Genomic DNA, 17,963 nt, shown 5'->3' with positions numbered 1-17,963 from the left:
CAACCTCTAATCAGCTAGGTAGAAATCCTTTTGAGATGCACATTCTCCGGTGCCTGCCTAAGTCTACTTGGTGCTGGGCATTTTGAAGGACAAGCAGTGGCAGGCTTCCCCATGGGATCTTTAGATTGTCCACATGTGTGTGCTAGGAGGCCAATAAGAAATGCAAAATGGCTCCCTGCTAGAGGTTTGTGGAGTATCTGAGGTGTTCCTGAGGAATAGTGGCCATAGTGGGCCAGAGCTTGGGGAAAGAAGCTGCTGAGTTGCCCAGCAGGCCATAGAGATGGTTGGGAATGCACAGTGAGCTAAGAGGCAAAGAACACTGCCTCTGATCCCTTCTGGGCTTCTGGCAGCAGTCACTAGAGATGCATTCCCTAGCCAGATGTGTTGCTGGAGCGTAACTACTTCAAAATGTCAGGGCTTTAGGTGTACGAGTCTAGTGTATGCAAGTAGTGGCTGTCAGCTGTCAGGAATGTCAGGCAGAGAGATGGCAGGGAGTGGGTGGCAAGGCTGCCAGTTAGTAGCAGAGACTCCTAAAGTCACCAACTTAAATGCATGGAATAGGTGGTCAACTCTCCTCTGCTTTATTAGAAGCCTCCCTGTTTTCTTTACAGTTCCTTCTTACTGATCATGCTTGTTTCTAACCTGGATGGACTCTTTCCATAATTTACATTTTATTTGCGTCACTTGCAAGGTTAATTTCTGTCATAATTTAAATTCATGCCTATCAGATGTTGGTCATTGTCTGAGTTTTCATGGCTGGTTTAAAGTCCACTGAAGGATGACTTTTAAAGAAACTAAGCAATGTTGCTTTCATCTTACAAAGCCACAGGGTACAGGGGGTGAGCATAGCAGATAAAGGTGTGGAGTGTGGATGGAAAGAACTGTTTCCTGAAGCTCCCTGGTTTCTGGGTTTCTTCTGAGTCCCTAAGGACTATACTGCAGGCTTTCAATGCTAAGTGGCAATAGTAGGAGGGGCAGGGTAGGGAGCATGGTAAGATGGGGCCTCTAGATGGACTCTGTGGCCCTCGCCTTTGACTGCATGCATCTGGTGCTGGGTGTCACAGCTTTTCATGGTGGAACTGACCACAGCTGAACCCTTGCAGGGTGGGTAGAAAAGTGAAGAGACTGGAAAAATGAAGGTGGGTTCTGCCCACCAGCTAGGAACCTCGACCAGACTGGAGTCTGAGATCAGGGGCCCTAAGCATAGGTCAGGCCTATGAGTACCTGGCTCACCTGCTGCCTGACAGGCAGGTAGCCAGGTCAATCTTCTTTAGGGCTCCATGAGTTTCTTGTTGCTGGTCCTCCCCCTACTGTTTGGGGGTGTTTAATTTTGATAAATTATGTCACCCTGCTGAAGAGCAGAAAGTGGGATTTTTCTTTGCTATGCAGGTTGATTAACCCTAGTCTAGAAATCTGAGATGGAATGCTCCAAAAGGCAAAACTTTTGAGCACTGTGATGCCCCATGTACAGAAAGCCACATCTGAGCTCCTGTTATCGCTTGCAGTCAAAATGTAGTTGTATTAAAAGCACTGTAAAAGTTACCTTCAGCTAGTGTATAAAGAACAAACTATAAATGAATTTCTTGTTTAGACTTGGGTGCCATCTCTAAAATAATTCATTATGTACAGGAGAACATTCAACATCAAATATTCAAAACACATCTGGCCCCAAGAATTTGGATAAAGAATACTAGACCTTGGTAATGAGCTGGTTTTATTAGTAACTTGATGTCCTCCTCTCAGTGCCATAGTGCTGGAGTTCCAGGTCCTCGGACATGACAGCAAATAGGGCTGGCTGGGTACTAAGGAATGTAGTTTCATCTTTCCTAGTTACACCTGTGGTGACCTTGTTTCTAAGATGTTGCTGGTGGCAATCTTTGGGCACCCAGCTAATTGCAGCACTGCCCCAGGCCAGGTCCTGTCTCTGCACTGCCTGCCCCCAGTGCCTACCAGGAGACCCATGTAGCTCCCTGAGCGAAGGGACAGTTTGGGTGGGCCTTGTTGGCATGGATGCAGCCAACCCCCCCGGAGACTGTGCCCACAGGTGCCCATCAGCTTCAAGGACTTGGCCGTGCGGTTCTCTGAAGAGGAGTGGCGGCTCCTGCAGGAGGGGCAGCGGGAATTCTACAGAGACGTGATGCGGGAAAACTACGAGACGTTGGTGTCTGTGGGTGAGGGCCCGAGGCCTCCAGAGTATGGGCTGCAGGGACAGAGAGGGTAGGAGAGAAGGAGGCCAGGGCCCAGGCCCGGGCTCTTGAGTCTCTGTGAGACCCGAGGCTCCTCTAGGCCTTGGCCTCCTCATCTGTGGATTGAGTAGGCTTAGGGGAGTGTTCAGAGCTTGAGGCTGCCCAGGGCCTCACTTTCCTTTGTTCCTTTGTTTGTTTCTGTGAGCCAGAGTGGGGGTCTGGGTACAAAGCTTTAGGGGTATGCGGCCTTTGAATTTGGTGACCACACACACAACCATGTATGGAAAGTTACGCATAGATAAGCAGTCATCTGGGCCATCACATGACTGGGAGGGTAGAAGCTAGTCAGTTCCCAGAGTAACTGCTCCTTCTTTCCCCAGGGACCTCTGAGCTGCTTCCTCTCTCTGCTTTCCTGTCACCCACAGAGCCTGGAGGAGCCACAGGGGGAGAGAGGCACCATGATAAGGGACAAGAACCCCCACTGGAGCATGGCTCCCAAGGTAGGTCCTCCCAGGAGACTTGGAGCACTTCCTTCTAATCATAGTTTTCAGCCCCTAGGCTCTGCCCCTCAAGTGACACTTTGACTTCAGCTAATTCAGTCCAGGCCTCCTTGAGTCTTGCCTCTTCTTCCTCTGGGTGGAGGCTCACTGCATGTAGTCTAGTCAGTCCATGGAGAAATGCTCAGAATGAACCTGAGGTCACACTGGAGAGACGTCTGCCTTGGGCCCCACTCACTGCTACCCAGAGCCAGTCTGCAGCTTAGACAGTAGAGATGGCACCTGGTGTGAGTGAGGAGAGGTAGAAGACCAGGTGGAGCCACAGGACCCTTCAGTATTGCTCTGACTGGAAAGTAGACAAGAGGTAACGGCACAGAACCCTCTTGAGCTCAGCCCTCCCTTCTGAGCCATTTGCTCCCTTTGGCTGCTCCATCTTTGACAGAGAGGGTTCCTAAGAAACTAGGTGACTGAGCACAGGACCCACACACCTCTCCACAGGAGGGCAGCCCCAGCAGAGCCTACACCTCACCGCCTTGGTGCAGCTGGTAAAGGAGATTCCAGAGTTCTTGTTTGGAGAAGTGAAGGGCACTGAGGACTACTCCGAGAGTGGGAGCGCCAGTCTGGATGGGGAGCAAGCGAGCCCTGAGGGTAAGTCACACAAGCTGCAAGAGTGCCTTCGCTACAGTTCGAGGTGCTGTGCATAGTTACCTGCCAGCTCAGCTCTTGACCTCCTCTCTGTGTGCTCATCCTCTGAGTTTTTTGGGACCTAGTGGGTGTGGGAACAGCTCATGCCTTCTCTCAGTGTTTCTGTGTCCAGCCACCCAGTGATCCCTCCTGTCACCTCACACTTTGCATGGTGGTTAGCAGCATGTTTGTTCCTGTTAAGCAGATGTAGAACGGGAGAGAAGCTGAGCTTTGTCCAGATAGCCAGTGGGGCTTAGTTCCTATTGCTAGCCTTTCTCTTTCTGCTTCACAAACTATCTGTTCTTTCCCCTCGTCACATGGTCAGCCTAGAGCATGTCCCCCTCCCTGCTGCAGCCCTCTTGGGTTAATGATGGGTGACATAGGAAGGAAGCAGAGGTACATACAAAGTGGCTTTATACTCACTGCTCTGTGCTTTATCAGGACATGGCCAAGACATACATCTTAAGATTAGGTCAGCAATGACAGTGAATAGGTCAACTGGCTCCTGGTAGTTGTTAGTGAAACATGACAGGGAAAGTACTGACTGTGGTAATGTTAGGACAACTCACCAGTTGGCGTCTTCTCCATCTCCCAACAGTAACTGGGGCTGTGGAAACTTACCCTCCCCGAAGCCTGCTCGGTTCTCTTCCAGAGAGCCCTGAAAGCCACCCCAGCCTGGCCACAACACCCACCGGCAGCTCATCTTCCTGTGGCCCTCCTGGAGACTGTGCACAAGAATTCCTCCTACCTACCAGTGAGTCTGACCCAATGTGCACAGGGACACCCAGCATTGTAAAGGCCTAGCCCTAGAATCCAGCCTTGAACCCTATGCCCTCTTCACTTTCTCTGGCTCAGCTTCCTCATAGCTGACTGGAGACAAAGGTGTCTGAATAACGAGAAAACACACTTGCCCTCTGGGCTACAGACCAGGTGATTTGATGCTCAGTTCCAGATGGCCTGTTCCCGTGTTGATCACTGAGGACTGCATACACATAGAGAGCTCTGTGCAGTTCCTACAATCCATTTACCTGGTTTGATTCTCAAACTGCCTCAGCAAAGCCAGCAGCAGGGAAGCATTGTTGGTCACTAGAGTTTGTCTGGGGTCTCAGTTTGTCTTCTTAAATACTTCAAAATTGTAATTGTCTGAATGTTTTGGTTTTTTTGTTTTGTTGTGAGCCTAGACTTTAAGGGCCACATCATCTCTCCAGCCCTGTTTTGGTGTTCTATTTTAGAATATTTAAAGAAATAAGATTAAAATGGACACTCCCCCAAAATGTACCCCAATTAGCCTGCAGTTCCCTGTGTCATCCGCCTTACAAACCCCACATAGGAAGCATGAGTGCAGCCAGGAGGAGGTGGCACATGGCTTTAATCCCAGCACTCAGGAGACAGAGGCAGAGGCAGAGGCAGGTGGATCTCTGTAAATTTGAAGCCATCTTGGTCTACAAAGTGAGTTCTAGGACAGCCAGGGCTACACAAAGAAAAATCCTGTCTCAAAAGGGGGAAACAACACAAACATACACACACATACACACACACACACACACAAACACCAAAAAGAAGAAAAAGTGTGAGTGCATGAGTACAAGAAGCCTAGCCTGTGTTGTGACTGTAGGCTTCATTAGCTGGCTGAGATTTAGAGACTGGGGTCAGGGAGAGGGTCTGGAAACATTTGGCATGAACAAGTCTTGCTATTTACAGCTAAGCTGGAAGATAACAGGAAACAGCCTCCCTCCTGGAACAAGTCCTCCAAAGATACCCCCAACACAAGGCTAATGTTTAGGATGTGGATGACTCTTAAAGGGCTGGAGAGTTAGAGTGGTGTGTCCTCTTGGGGAGCAGATCTGGGGTGATCTAACGTGGCTTTCTTTGTGTTTTGCACTAGGAACTGCTGATAAACCACTGTCTGTAGAGAAAGAAGGCTTAGCCTCAGGAGAGACTTCCATTCACTCCACTCAAAGCCTGGACCAGAGCAAGAGTCACCTCAGACAAGAGAGAGGTAGCACAGGGTTAGGTGAAAGGCTGGCTTGCTGGGGTTGAGCTACCTAGAGCTGAGTAGGGTCAGAGAAGATCATGTCACTATCCCATCTGAACTTCATGACAACCCTATAAGACAGTGTTTTCCAACCTTTAATCCAGTTTTCCATGTTATGGTGACCCCCAGCCATAAAGTTATTCATTGCTACTTCATAACTATAATTGTGCTACTGTTATGAATTGTAAATGCTCAATCTGTGACCCTGAAGGGGTCACAACCCACACGTTGAGAACTAATGCTATAAGATAAGCCTTGTGTGTTTGTGTGGGTGATTCTCAGCTGCCTCCAGACAGCGGAAATGGCTGAGGGTTTTGTGCTGCCAGTCAGGACTACAGTGGCCTTATCTTCCTTATGTGTGCACAGGAACCTCTCCTGAGAACAGTCCCTTGCAAGGCCTCATCAACTGTCTGAAGGAAATCCTTGTGCCTGGACCCCAGCACCGTGGGACAGCCCCAGACTTGCCACCTTCTCTCCCTGGCCTGAGTGTGTTGAAACAGACCGGAGCTGAGGTGGAGTCAGGGAGCCTGCCCTGCACCGGTGAGTCCCTGGGCACCTGGCCTGCTCAGACCAAAGTTTCCAAAGTCCCTGGAAAGTTCAAATTGCCATTCATAGCTTCTGCTGTTTTCCGTGCTGTCTCCTGTGAGGTGACCACTTTGGGTGCTCTTGTGTCCCTGGGGTCAAGTGTCTGAAGCCCAATAACTTTCAAGGATTAGAGCAGCAGACTTTATCCTGTTCTCCTTGCTGGTCTCTGCTTCTTCTAATGTGGGACTCTGAGGGGGACTTTGGTGCTCAGATGTCACTTTCTGTTGACATGAATGAGGTGTCAGTGGACACTGAGGTCTGCCTGAGGTTTCCCCTCAAAGGCCGCGGAAGCTTTGAGCTTTGGTCTTGCATCTGTAGAGGATAGCTGTTCCATTCTCTGGGCTGAGGTGGACTTAACTACAGAATCCCTCTTGTGTATAAACATTCCATGTGTATGCCAAGGCCTGATCCACCTTGAAGCTAAGTTGTACTCAGAACTCAGAAACTGCCAGCCTACCACCTTCAGTTTGCACCACAAGTGATAGCTGTGCCTAGGTGCTGCCCACCTAGAAGGTTTACAGGTCCTGGTTTCTGGCCGTGTGCTGCTCAGAATGCACCCCAGGACAGACCTTGCCTGTCTGTCAGGAGACTGAGGACACTGAACTTAAGTGAGACATGTGTCTTTTCCCTTAGTGAAGACAGAGGCAATATCCGGGGATTGTCCCCTTCAGGGCCTGCTGAACTGTCTGAAGGAGATCCCAGAAGCCCCAGACAGGCGTCCCAGCCCCTCAGGAGCAGGGGACCTGCGGCTTCAGGAGGATCCAGGGAAAAGGACCTCTGGAGGTAAAGACCATTCACCGCATTAGTGGTGGAGGGGCCAGATGTAATGTCCAGTGTCCCTGCTCCGAGTACAGCCATGTGTGACCCTTCACAACAAAATTGATGCCCTGTGTCAGCATGTTGGTCAGACAACCCCATACTGGATCTCGTCACTCTACAAGACCAGAGCCTATAGGAGACCCTTAGTCAGTGCTTCATAATTTTCCAAACTGGCTCTTTTTATAGGAGGTAAAAGAGCTAAAATAACTTTCTAGAAGGGATGTTGGGGAGGGAGAAGGAAATGAAATAGAAAGCAGGAGTTGTAGCACGGTAGACCATAATTGTAACTGGGGGTTCCTGCCATCCTGTGTTCAGGCTAGGTTCTGTGGCTGGAGAATGGAATTCCTAGCACACAATTGGACTGGGATTCTTTGTCAGCTTATTAATAAGCTTGTGTTCCAAGCTGAAGAACATGAGTTCCAAGAACATGGCCTTAAGAGGGTGGGTTTGAACCAAGCCTGCTGCATGAGAAGCAAGATCTGATTTGTTAGGGGGCCAGGCATTGGTGGTACATGCCTTTAATCCCAGCACTTGGGAGGCAGGGGCAGGCCGATCTCTGTGAGTTCGAGGCCAGCCTGGTCTACAGAGCGAGTTCCAGGATAGGCTCCAAAGCAATACAGAGAAACCCTGTCTCAAAAAAACAGGAAAAATAAAAGATCCCAGAGCACAGATGGACTTTGGGAGCCCATTCCCTATGAAGGGATACTATTGCAGCCCAGATACAGCAAGGAGGGCCTGGGCCGTCCCCCAAATGATATGACAGACTTTGACGGTCCCCTATCGAGGGTCTCACTATCCCTGGGGAGGAGGTGGGGAATGGGTTGGGGGGGTTGGTGGGGAACATGGGAGGGAGGGCGAGGGAATGGAGGGATGGATATGTAAATATGAGTGCCTCTAAAAGAAAAAGACCAAAAAAAAAAAGTATAAAAAGAAAAAGATCCGATTTGTTGCTGACTAGGGAGGGGTTCATTTTTAACATTCCTTAGAAAGCTCCCAAGCACCCCAGAGACCATAGGGGTGTTGCTTGAATTTGTGCTTGGAATTGAGAGGTGATCATACCCAGAGCCCGTGACTGCTCTGTAGGCAGAGGAGCCTTGGAAGTCCCTCCTAGCCCTATAGAGTGGAGCTCCCAGGACTTAGGTTAAGTCTGAGCCTGAAACCAGGGCTTCCCAGACATCACCTTTCCCACAGGGATGAGATGCCCCCAGACTCCTCCTCTCTGCCGTAATCAAGAAGCTGCAAGTATGCTTGCCATGGTGAAGGTAGAAGATGGCTGGGCTCAGAGTCCCCCAGTGCCATCGTCCTGCCAGCTCAGCAGACAAGGCCACAGTCCCTATTTCACTGGAGATAACAGAGAGGCCCGTGTGCCCCGCTGGGGCCCCATGACTCTCGGTAAGTTCTGGGTTCCAAAGCCCATAGGGAAGAACCTGCTTCTCTTCAGGCCAAGGAGCCTTTCCCCTGCTTCTCCCAAGTTGTTCCATCTTAGTCCGTGTTCTCAGTCCAGGCCCATGCTCAGCCACCCTCTGGTCTCAGGGCCTTCTTCATGCAGTAGGTCCTGCCTGTGCAGGTGGCCACAGCACCCTTCTCAGAGTTGAGGACAGCCTCATTCCTTCAGTAGGAGCAGAAAACACATTCCCTGAGTTCCTCATTGGAGGATCTCCTGCTTAGCAGATCCCTGGAGCCTGCAGTAGAAGTCAGGCTGTGGGCCAGCCAGCCAAGGGCCAAGCTGGGGTCTGAAAGTAGGCCAGAGCCCAGCAAGAGAAGATGACAAGGTGGCCTCTCTTGTCCAGCCGGCAGGGCATCAAGTTCACCTCTAGAAGCTCTGGAGGCCTGTCTGAAGGGCATTCCTCCAGGTGGGTCATCACCTCTTCAGTCTCTAGCCACCTCGTGGTCCAGAAGTCCCCAGCCAGGAGATGCTGGGTCTCAGAGACTTGAGCTACAGCCACAAGGATCCCACAGTGAAGGTACTTGGGCTCAGGCTGACAGTTACTCCTGTGCACACACACAGTGGAGGGATGCTGAGGGCACCATCTGGTCATTCTCTCTGGGCCTCCTTGAGGATGTGCCCTTCTTTCCTACCCCTGCTTCATGCCTTCTCCCAAATACCTACCCAGGTTTCTACCCATCCACTGCCCTGCTCTGAGGACTTCTTATTCCCAAAACTGTGGGGCAGGGGGAGGCGTGGTGGTCGGTAGACTTTTCATCAATGCTGTGGGAAACCCTGGAAGGGGGGCGGGGGCTCCCTGAGCCGGGTCTTCTGCTGCCATATACTCTAAGGCTCAAGGGCTTCTCTAGCATGCTTTTCCTTGACCCAATTATACTTCTTTTTGCAGAAGCTACAAGAGATCCACTTCTGCCTCTGAGCTTGCAGGGCTGCAGGAGAGGGGGACCTGGGGTTCAACCCTCTGGCTCCCAGGGAACCCCTACCAGCTTCTCCTCAGCCAGCAGCAGTGATGGGGATCTGGATTTCGGGAGCCCCAGGAGCAGTCAGGGGCAACGGCTTGGGAGAGGTGAGCTGGTCCGGCCTGAGGTTGGAGTCCTCTGGGAAGGAATACATTGGTCCTTGCCCACCATTACTCTGTCCCAGTGCCAGAAGAAGGACTGGGTATACCAAAGTAGACACAGATCCAGAACCTGTCTTGGCAGGATGAGACGGGTCTGGTATAGTAGCTTAGCTCAGAAGGAATAGGACAATGGCTGGCAATGTGTCCTTAGTTTCCCTTATATTAAACACGTCCCTGTCTCAGAATAAAAGAAGTGTCTATAATACTAAATGACCTCCAACTTAGGGAAAATGGAGTGAGAATCTTAGAAAAGCCACCTTCAGAAACCTGTGCCTCCGTGAGCCCTGCTTAAAACAAAAGTCACTCTTAGGGATTTTGGGGTTTTCTGGAGCTCTCTTAGCATTTCCCTTTGCCTTTCCTCTTGAAACAGTCATGTCTGTCTTATTCCATGGGTGGATACCCAGCGCATCTGCCCAACTGTTCCCTGGCCACATCCATTGTTAAAAGCCTGGAACTGTAAGTTGACATCTGCCTCAGTGGCATGGCACCAGCAGCCCAAAGTGACTCATTCTAGTTTATCCTGATGTGTTAAACAAGTCTACCTGATGTTCTTTAGGCATTGTGGACAACTGTGAACAGCTGCATTTTCTCACGGTCCCCAAGACCATACCTACAAAGCTCCTAATTTATATGGCCGTAAGTTTACAGCAGAATCAGTGTAAACCTTGGTTTGGAGCAACTATCCAGTGTTAAAGCAGCAGAACTGAATACAGGCCCAGACGACAGAAGGCACAGACAAAACCAAACGCTGGGCAAGTCACACATTTACATATACCCTATTCTTGCCCTGATCAGAAATTCTGCTGGTCTTGCCAAACACTGCCTAATTGTGGGCAGGATGGCTTATTTTGCTCTTGTCTGGCACATAGAAGACTTAAGTGACATTTTGCTGCGTTACTCTTGTAGCCTTCAGAAGACTGTTTTCATTACAAAGCCTGCTTTCTTTTTTCCTGAATCCTATTGAGGGGACACACACACACACACACACACACACACACACACACACACACACACACACACACACACCCATGTGTACCATGGCATACATATGGTCAGAGGACAACCTGCAAGAGTGAGTTCTAAATTTTCTAACACCATATGTGTTCTGGAGATGAAGTGCAAGGGTGCTTGGTGCCAAAGACCTTTGCCTGCTGTGGCTTACGTCTCCATGCTCTGCTATGCTACACCAGCCCCACGTGATAATCTCCTGCTTACAGCCTCTGCCTGGTTCCAGGTGCCTCCTGGCCTCATGGCCAGTACTGTCTGCTTACCTTATCCCTATAGAATTTTATATCATCTAGTTCCTGTTGTTTACACAAGACCCTTATCAGTAGGAGTACTGTCTTTGAAATGTATCTGAAACCTATTGAGAATTAGACCTCCTGTGCCCAGATGTGATACTGAGAGGCAAGAAGGCCTGCATTATTGCCTTCCTTGGAGGGGTAAAAGAAGTCTTTTGCATATTTGATTGTTGGGGTGCCCTGTATGCTAAGCAGACAGCATCACCCCTCAATATGGTGACAGCTGCTGTGCTAAACTAGACTCCTGTGACTAGACTTTCTCATTCTAGCCCCCAATGCACACTTCTGTGTAGCTTCTTCCAGGGCAGCCTAAGCGGGGCTACCCCAAAGCCAGGGATGACAAGTGTTTGGGGCCATATCTCCATCTGGGGCCCTGAGCTACTCTGATAAGTCCTATGTTCTGTGCCTCCTCCTTCGGCCCTAATCAGGGCAGTAGAGACAGGCTCCAGGGATTCCCAGAGCACCGGCTACTCATCCAAGACTGTTCATGTTTGACTACAGGATATCCACCAGGGAACTCTCCACTCCAAGGCCTAGAGAACTGTCTGAGAGAGATCCCTATTCCCAGGCCACAGGCTGCCTGGCCTTGCTCTTTGGCTGCAGACAAGGTGTTGAAGAGAACAGAGCCCAGGAACTGGACTGCAGACAGAGAAGGTAACAAACGGTATTTGTGGGAGAAAAGCAATCCCTCCTGCACTGTGGCTTTAGCAGCAGTGTAGCAGCCCTCAGGCCAGATCTCAGCTGAGCTGAGAGGATGCTCTGGAAATAGGCAGAAGCCTGAGGGCAGAAAGTCAAGAGAGTCACTTCCCCACGCATGCAGACTCACATAAATGAGCGATATCAGAGTCCAGGACGAAGAGGCCTAGCACCCTGTCTGCTGCTCCACTGAACCAGAGCTTTGCTGACCAGGTGTCTCTGTTGTGGCTGTGTCATCCCCTTGTGCCTTGTCTGGGCACTGAGTTATACACCTCCTGGGATTCCATATAGCTTGGGTTGGGAGTAAAGAGATCCCAGGGGTTTGGGCTGGTGTAGTGACCAAGCAAGGTCACTACCACACCTGAAACTTGTGTGCTAAAAGCCTGGCAGTAGTAAAAAATCTGTCCATTCTGTGGCAGCATGAGGTCCTATAGAACTGTCAGAACTCTTCTCATTAAAACAGGACCGAGGGGTGAGGCCTGTGAGCCACCCCACTTTGGACAGGGTCGGGGAGAAGTGCCCAGCAGGAGTCTCCGAATAGGGAGTACACAGACCTGTCCTCCCACCTGCCACCAAGTGACCACCAGGCCAGGAATGTGGCAATGGCCAAAAGATGGTGAGCTACTTTCAGTGTTTACATCATAGTTTCCCACCAGTTAGTTTTTACCAAGGCAATAGCCTTCTCTTCTCTCTATATTTCTGTTCCTTTCCTTCCTTCCTTCCCTTGCATGGAATATAGAAGTGGACAGAGCAGAGTGGACTGAGAAAGAATAGGATGTTTGGTTTATTTGTGGGGTATCTGCAGGGGAGACACTGTTGAGATTGGGAGGCACCCCTGTACACACTGCTGACTATAGGCAGCTCCAGTAGGACCATTCTAGTCTAAAGGGGGTGGAAGAATGACTTAGCTCATCTGTGGCCTTCATTAAACTGCCAGCTCATGCATAGTGCTGGGTGGAGGATCTGCTAAGTTGAGGGTTACAGCCTACCCAATGGGAAAGGCTGCCTAGCTTGCAAGGCTCAGGGCCTAACTAGAACCTGGCCAGCAGTAGATGCTAGGGACTTGGAGCTTACAGAAAGTTCCCCAGCTCACTTGGCCAGGGACATGGCTATGACCAGAAAGTAAGTTGTTCAGGGTCCACCAGCGCCCAAATGGACTGTGGCTGAGCAAAAAAAGGATGCATCCTGAGTGCCTGGCCATCAGAACTGCTGTCAGGTAGTGGGCAGTGAGCTCTTCTCTCCTTTGTTTAGAGACAGTCACCATGCCCTCCCCTCTACACTGCCTGGAGAGCTCTCTGAGGGGGATCTTGCCTGTGAGGCCCTTGCGTTTTACCTGCGTGACTGGTCCTGGCCCCAGTCCCAGCCCCTGCTCCAGCTCCAGCTTCAGCAGCTCTGATGGAGAAGACCTAAGGCCAGAGCCTGCATTCTGGCAGCCACCCCTCCAGAGTGAGTCTGCTGGCACAGGGGTGGGGGATGGCAGTGAGTTGCTCTTTGAGGTGCCTGTCAGTATTCTGACACTAGGTTACTATGACCCAGGGAAAGACCACCTTCCCTCCGGTAAGGGTCCTGTCCCTCTGTGCCCTGTTTCGGGAGCATCCCCAAGAGTTGGCAACAATAGCCGCCTTGCTGAAGAGCCTGAGAGAACAGAGCCTGGGGACTGCAGCAGCCTCAATACAGGTGAGCCTGAAGTTCCCCTGGATAGCAGAGCTATGGTCCAAAGGTCCAGACTTCATTCTCAGAGTTTTGTTGTCATTCTATTGGCTCTCATTAAAACATCCCCATAATTTGTTGTACTTTAGATCCTGTGAAAGAAGCTGAGCCAAGGGGGAATCTTGGTAAACCACTGAATGATATGTACATAATATCTAAATATATGCTCAATTCATGCACACATGCATATATATGTGTGTGTATACATATATATATATATACATATACATATATGCTATATAGTTAGTATCCAATAACATTGGCAATTAAAAAAGACCTTTTTCAGTCGTAAAACACTTGTTAGCATGCATGAGGGCCCAACATCACATACACGGTGAGAGTAAAACTTCTTGGAATTAGGACAGAAGTCTAGAAATGACACCTGATATTACAGCCACTTTACTCTCCACCTGAGCTATGACCCAGATTTTGTTCCTAACAGGAAAAGCAGAAGGGACAGGAGTCAAGTCCCAGTCACCCAAAAGAGAAGGGGCTGCAGAGCACACATGTCAGTCTGATCCTGTCAACAGTGATGAAGGAAGAGGAGGAGGTATGGGGCCAGGAATCACCTTGGGAGGCTACTCCACTCGCAGGCCTTGGGTCCCACCTGTGCAGGACTCAGGATGAGCTGTAGTCCTCAAGTCACACAGCAGGCCAGCCCAACAGTGTTAGACTCCCCAGCATCTTGCACCTGACTCAATCATTATTTAAAAGTTGCACATTTGTAAGGGTGGGAATGTGTGTGTGTGGCTCTCAGAATATCCCCATGTTGGAGTAGCACTGACAAAACAATATTGTTCTTGTTCCAAGTGCTCTGTGCTCTTTCTGCAGAGGCAACTGGGTGCCCATGGCCTGCCTCTCAGCTGGAGGAAAGGCCTGAGCCCAAGGGTACTGAAGACTCCGGGGACCTGAAGCCTGGACATGAGCAACCCAGTGCTACAGGTGAGCTGGTGGCTTCTTCAGCATTTGCTATGCTTTAGTGGTCTCTGGGAAAATCAGAAGCCCGAGTCCCAGCCTCAGGAAATAAACATGTTCCAAGTTCATCATTTGGGTCACGGGTAAGAAAGTCTTACATTGAAGCCACTCAATTACATGGTTCACTTTACCTCAGGGTTTTCCTAAAGGTGCACAAGCTTACCTTTTTAGAGGCTTTGAGAAGCATCTAGAGTCAAAGTTTGGGTTGAGAGAACTGAACCTCAGCACTGTTGAGTAACTGGCTGAGGTCCTGCACAGAGTTGGTCCTTCACATCCCTTTGTTCCAGGGACCCACAGTGACAACAGGCAGGGTAATGCACCTGCATCCTGAGCCGTGCTTGGAGGGTATCACAGGTTTGCGGGACTTGGGTGTCTGTGCCACATGTCCTTGCTGGCTTTTGTACCTGTGCTGGACACCTTTGCCTGTGAGCTTTGGCTCCTTTAAGAACACAAGGTTTTGTTAAGAGCCCTGGCTGCCCTCCCTTGGATGAAGCATCAAACCACATTTTTACTTTGTCTTGTGGTGTTTAGTTGTTAGTTTTTGTTTGAGGCAAGGTTTCAAAGGTTTTGTGTGAGACAAGTAACCCAGGCCACCTGGAATTTCATGATCTTCCTGCCTCAATTTCAGATCCTTGCTTTAATTTAAGAACTTGGTGAGACAGAGTGTGGGCCCTTGGGGACTTAGGCTGTCCCCTGTCCTTCCCTGTGCACAGCCCTAAAAGATACAGAAAAGAGCAGGGCAGAGCCTTGGCTAGGGCTTAGCAAACAGCAGGTCCCTTTTCCTTTGTGGGCTGAATGGGTGAAGAATGGCAGGGGCCTTGACTAGCAAGCGCCACATTGCCTGGGGTGAGACCCACTCCAAGGGATGTGGGACTGAAAATTAGACTTTTTTTTTTGGGGGGGGGGGTGGGAGAAGGAGGAACCTAAGATTAAAATTCTCTGGAAGCCACGGGGCAGGATGCTGGATACACTAAAGAAGTCTCTGGGGCCAGAGAGAAGGCCCTTACAACCTAAGCACTCTTACCCATCCTTTCTCTGGTTTCAGCCAGGACCCAAGGGAAGCTGCTCTCTGAGGACCCTCCAGAGCCTAGCAAGTCTCCCCTTCCCACAACAGCCTTGTCAAAGTGGCCACCCACTTCTCTCCAGCCACCATGCCCCTGTGGCAGATCCCTGCAGCAGGAGCTGCACAGCCTTGGTACTGCCCTCACGGACAAGCTGGACCAGCTTGCAGCAGCCTTGGCAGGCTTGACTCAGGAAGTGGCCACCATGAGGACCCGGATGGATCGGATGGAAAGGCGCTCACGGAGCCTTGGACCAAAAGGCCAGGCTTCTTGGCAGTTGGCCCTCTCCCAGAGACCTCGCTGGGCCAACAGATTGAACCACAGACACCCACCTTACTGGAGGCAGAAGGGCCCCACTAGGCCCAGACCAAAGATCCTGCGGGCCCAGGCAGAAGGCTGCAAGACTGGTGACTGTCCAGGAGTCTCTAGAGGGAAGGGCAATTTGGTGCCTCAGCTGCCTCCAGATGCTTCCTCGGTAGAATCTTCCAGGCCCACCTGTAGCTCATCCCAGCAGATCTCCTCAGCACCCGGAGGCCACAATGGGCTGACTGCACACGCCCTTCTGGAACACACTGGATGTCACCAGAATCCCCTCTCCCCTTCAGTGCCTACTGCCTTGGTCCCCCTTGTGGCCTCACCTGCAACCAGTGCAGACACAGAACCTCAGGCTGCTAGAGTAGCAGCAATCAGCACTCCAAACCAGCACAAGGAACCTAACAGCCTGCTAGGGGGAGCCCTCAGTAAAGACCTCTGGGGAGGTGACCACAGGGATCCAAGGTGGGGGGCCCATTAACCATGCTATTTGTCTGCTTAGGCTTGCTGAGGTCGCTGGGTGGCCAGGATGCCCTGGTGGGACCCTCTGGGGTACAGCCATCACAGGATGCCTGCTTCCTTTCCTGCTCAGCCAGCCCTCTCATTGCTGCTGCAAGCCTGGCCCCTAGCCTCTGCTGTGCCAGGCCCCATGGTGTCTGCACAGAGCTTCTATAGAGGCATTCCTCGACCCTGTCTCTGGCTTTCTTGGCTCAGGTTCAGTCAGCCAGTTGCTCTTCCTCCTTAGCAGAGCCATCTAGGTTCCCAGTGGGTGTCATGCATACCACATATGCACAGAGCCAGCTGCAGAGGGCACTGTGAAGTCACCTTAAATCTGATTGCCTGTTCCTGATTTCAAGGACACTAAAAGGCCAGCCTTTGTCTGTCTAGGGTGAATACTTCACAGATGTCACTTAGGGAAGAGCTGGCCTGTGGTCTAAGCTGACCTAACCCACATGAATTCTAAAATTAAATATATTAGCTGCTAAGAAAAGGCCATTGGCTTCTATGGAAGGGTTCTCAGAGGAGACAACACTCAGGCATGGTGGCCTGGATTGTCACCAGTACAAAGGGAACTAGGCAGCTCATGTTTCTCCCTCTCCCACACACACACCTGAGAGGACAGCATGTGCAGTGAGGCTGGCAAAGAGTGCTGTACATGAGTCAGTCTCATAGGGCTGTGGACAAAGTGTCACAGACTTAGTCTGGGCAGCTTCAATCAGGGGTCCCAAATCAAGGTCTTGTCAGGGTTGGTTCTACAGAGGACGGCTGGCTCTGTCGGGAGCTGTCTTCGTGCTCGCATGGCATCTTCCATGAGTCTTTTCATGGGCACTTGGAAGTGCCCCTCCAGCCAGGACACAAGATGTTTTGGATGACACTCACTCTTGTTTGAACTTAATCTTCTCTAAAGACTCTAAGGAACATCACATTCTGAAGTGCCAGGGGGCACGCGGCATGTCAGCCTTTCAACATTATGACGTAGTGTTGTCATCTAGAAAGTTCACATTCAAGAACCAGACAGTTGAGATTAAAAAAAAAAAAAAATCTCATGCTTTAAATACATTTTCACATTTGTGTTGGGTTGCATATGTAGCATTTTTCAGCTACATGCTGGTTAGGTAGGTTGCAAGTTGGACGTGCCTGTTAGCACCACTAGAGGAGGGCACCGTCTAGCTCATAATACACCTATGTCCTGAGCCAGTCTTGGGTTTGGACTGGCTGACTAGATGTCACTACATCTGCTGCGGCACTGTCCCACAGCTGGCCATCCCTATTTGCTCACCTCATGTCCTTTGCAGTTGATCTGAATTCCTTTTGAACCTGAGGGCTTTTCGGGAGCTGTGCCTATACCCATGAGAGCTGGGAAGGCCAGAGCCCGGGCTGCCTGCTGAAGTTCAGGGTGGCATGGCCCTGTGACGACACTCTGTCTCTGAAGATATCCAAGACCTGAGTGCCCTCAGGCAGCCATGCCTGGGACTTGGTGAATGTGGCTTGAGCAGACACAATCACAAAAGATCATTAATGTGGTTTAGAGCCATGGTTCTCAACCTGGGGGTCACAACCCCGTTACATTATAATTCACAGTAGACAACAGTTGTGAGTAGCAATGAAATAATTTTATGGTTGGGTGATCATCACATGAACAGTATTCAAGGGTCATGGCATTAGGACGGTTCTCAAACTGCTGAGCCTAAAGCACACCTCCAAGAAGTCTGCCTACAATGTGCTAACACTGAGTCCAGCTCACTGCTTGCAGGTTGGAGTAGAAAACAAAGGCCTGCAGCCTCCACTCGTATCTCCAGGCTAGTGGGGCGACACTGGTACTTCCAGTGCTAATGGGTAGCCTGTAGACCGGTTCAGAGAGTGGAGAAGAAACATTCAAACTCATAATCCTGCTTGGAAGACTTGGGTATTCTTAAATTGGTAAGACAAATTGGGGCCTGGTGTATGTGCATGGCCCAGGCTAGGATAGGAACTTTGCCCTGTTTGAGCGCTCCTTTTCTTCCAAGCAATAGACCATCTTGTCAATCAGTGAGAAGG

The 17,963-nt window shown here is 50.5% G+C and overlaps 1 protein-coding gene across 1 annotated transcript; it reads left to right on the top strand.

The window, feature by feature from the left end:
* Positions 1-2,038: 2,038 nt before the first annotated feature.
* On the top strand, positions 2,039-15,906 carry Krba1 (KRAB-A domain containing 1). The gene is made up of 17 exons (XM_035449065.1): positions 2,039-2,171; positions 2,567-2,686; positions 3,182-3,331; positions 3,966-4,116; positions 5,245-5,381; positions 5,769-5,942; positions 6,621-6,770; positions 7,998-8,198; positions 8,597-8,770; positions 9,140-9,316; positions 11,173-11,325; positions 11,831-11,983; positions 12,619-12,813; positions 12,904-13,044; positions 13,520-13,627; positions 13,909-14,019; positions 15,098-15,906. The coding sequence occupies exons 1-17, from the start codon at positions 2,138-2,140 to the stop codon at positions 15,904-15,906; spliced, it is 3,138 nt and encodes a 1,045-aa protein (XP_035304956.1). The 5' UTR covers positions 2,039-2,137.
* The last annotated feature ends 2,057 nt before the right edge of the window (positions 15,907-17,963 follow it).

This window comes from Cricetulus griseus, chromosome 8 (genome assembly GCF_003668045.3).
Source record: "Cricetulus griseus strain 17A/GY chromosome 8, alternate assembly CriGri-PICRH-1.0, whole genome shotgun sequence".
NCBI classification, from domain to species: Eukaryota; Metazoa; Chordata; class Mammalia; order Rodentia; family Cricetidae; genus Cricetulus; species Cricetulus griseus.
The sequence above is the reverse complement of the archived record's forward strand: the minus strand, read 5'-3'. Positions and strand labels throughout refer to the sequence as shown.

Bases quoted from the DNA above. Each gene is read 5' to 3' on its own strand.
- Krba1 (XM_035449065.1), top strand. From the start codon at position 2,138: ATGCGGGAAAACTACGAGACGTTGGTGTCTGTGG. The intron at 8,199-8,596 runs GTAAGTTCTGGG...TCTCTTGTCCAG, and splicing joins CTGGGGCCCCATGACTCTCG to CCGGCAGGGCATCAAGTTCA. The intron at 11,984-12,618 runs GTGAGCTACTTT...TCCTTTGTTTAG, and splicing joins GTGGCAATGGCCAAAAGATG to AGACAGTCACCATGCCCTCC.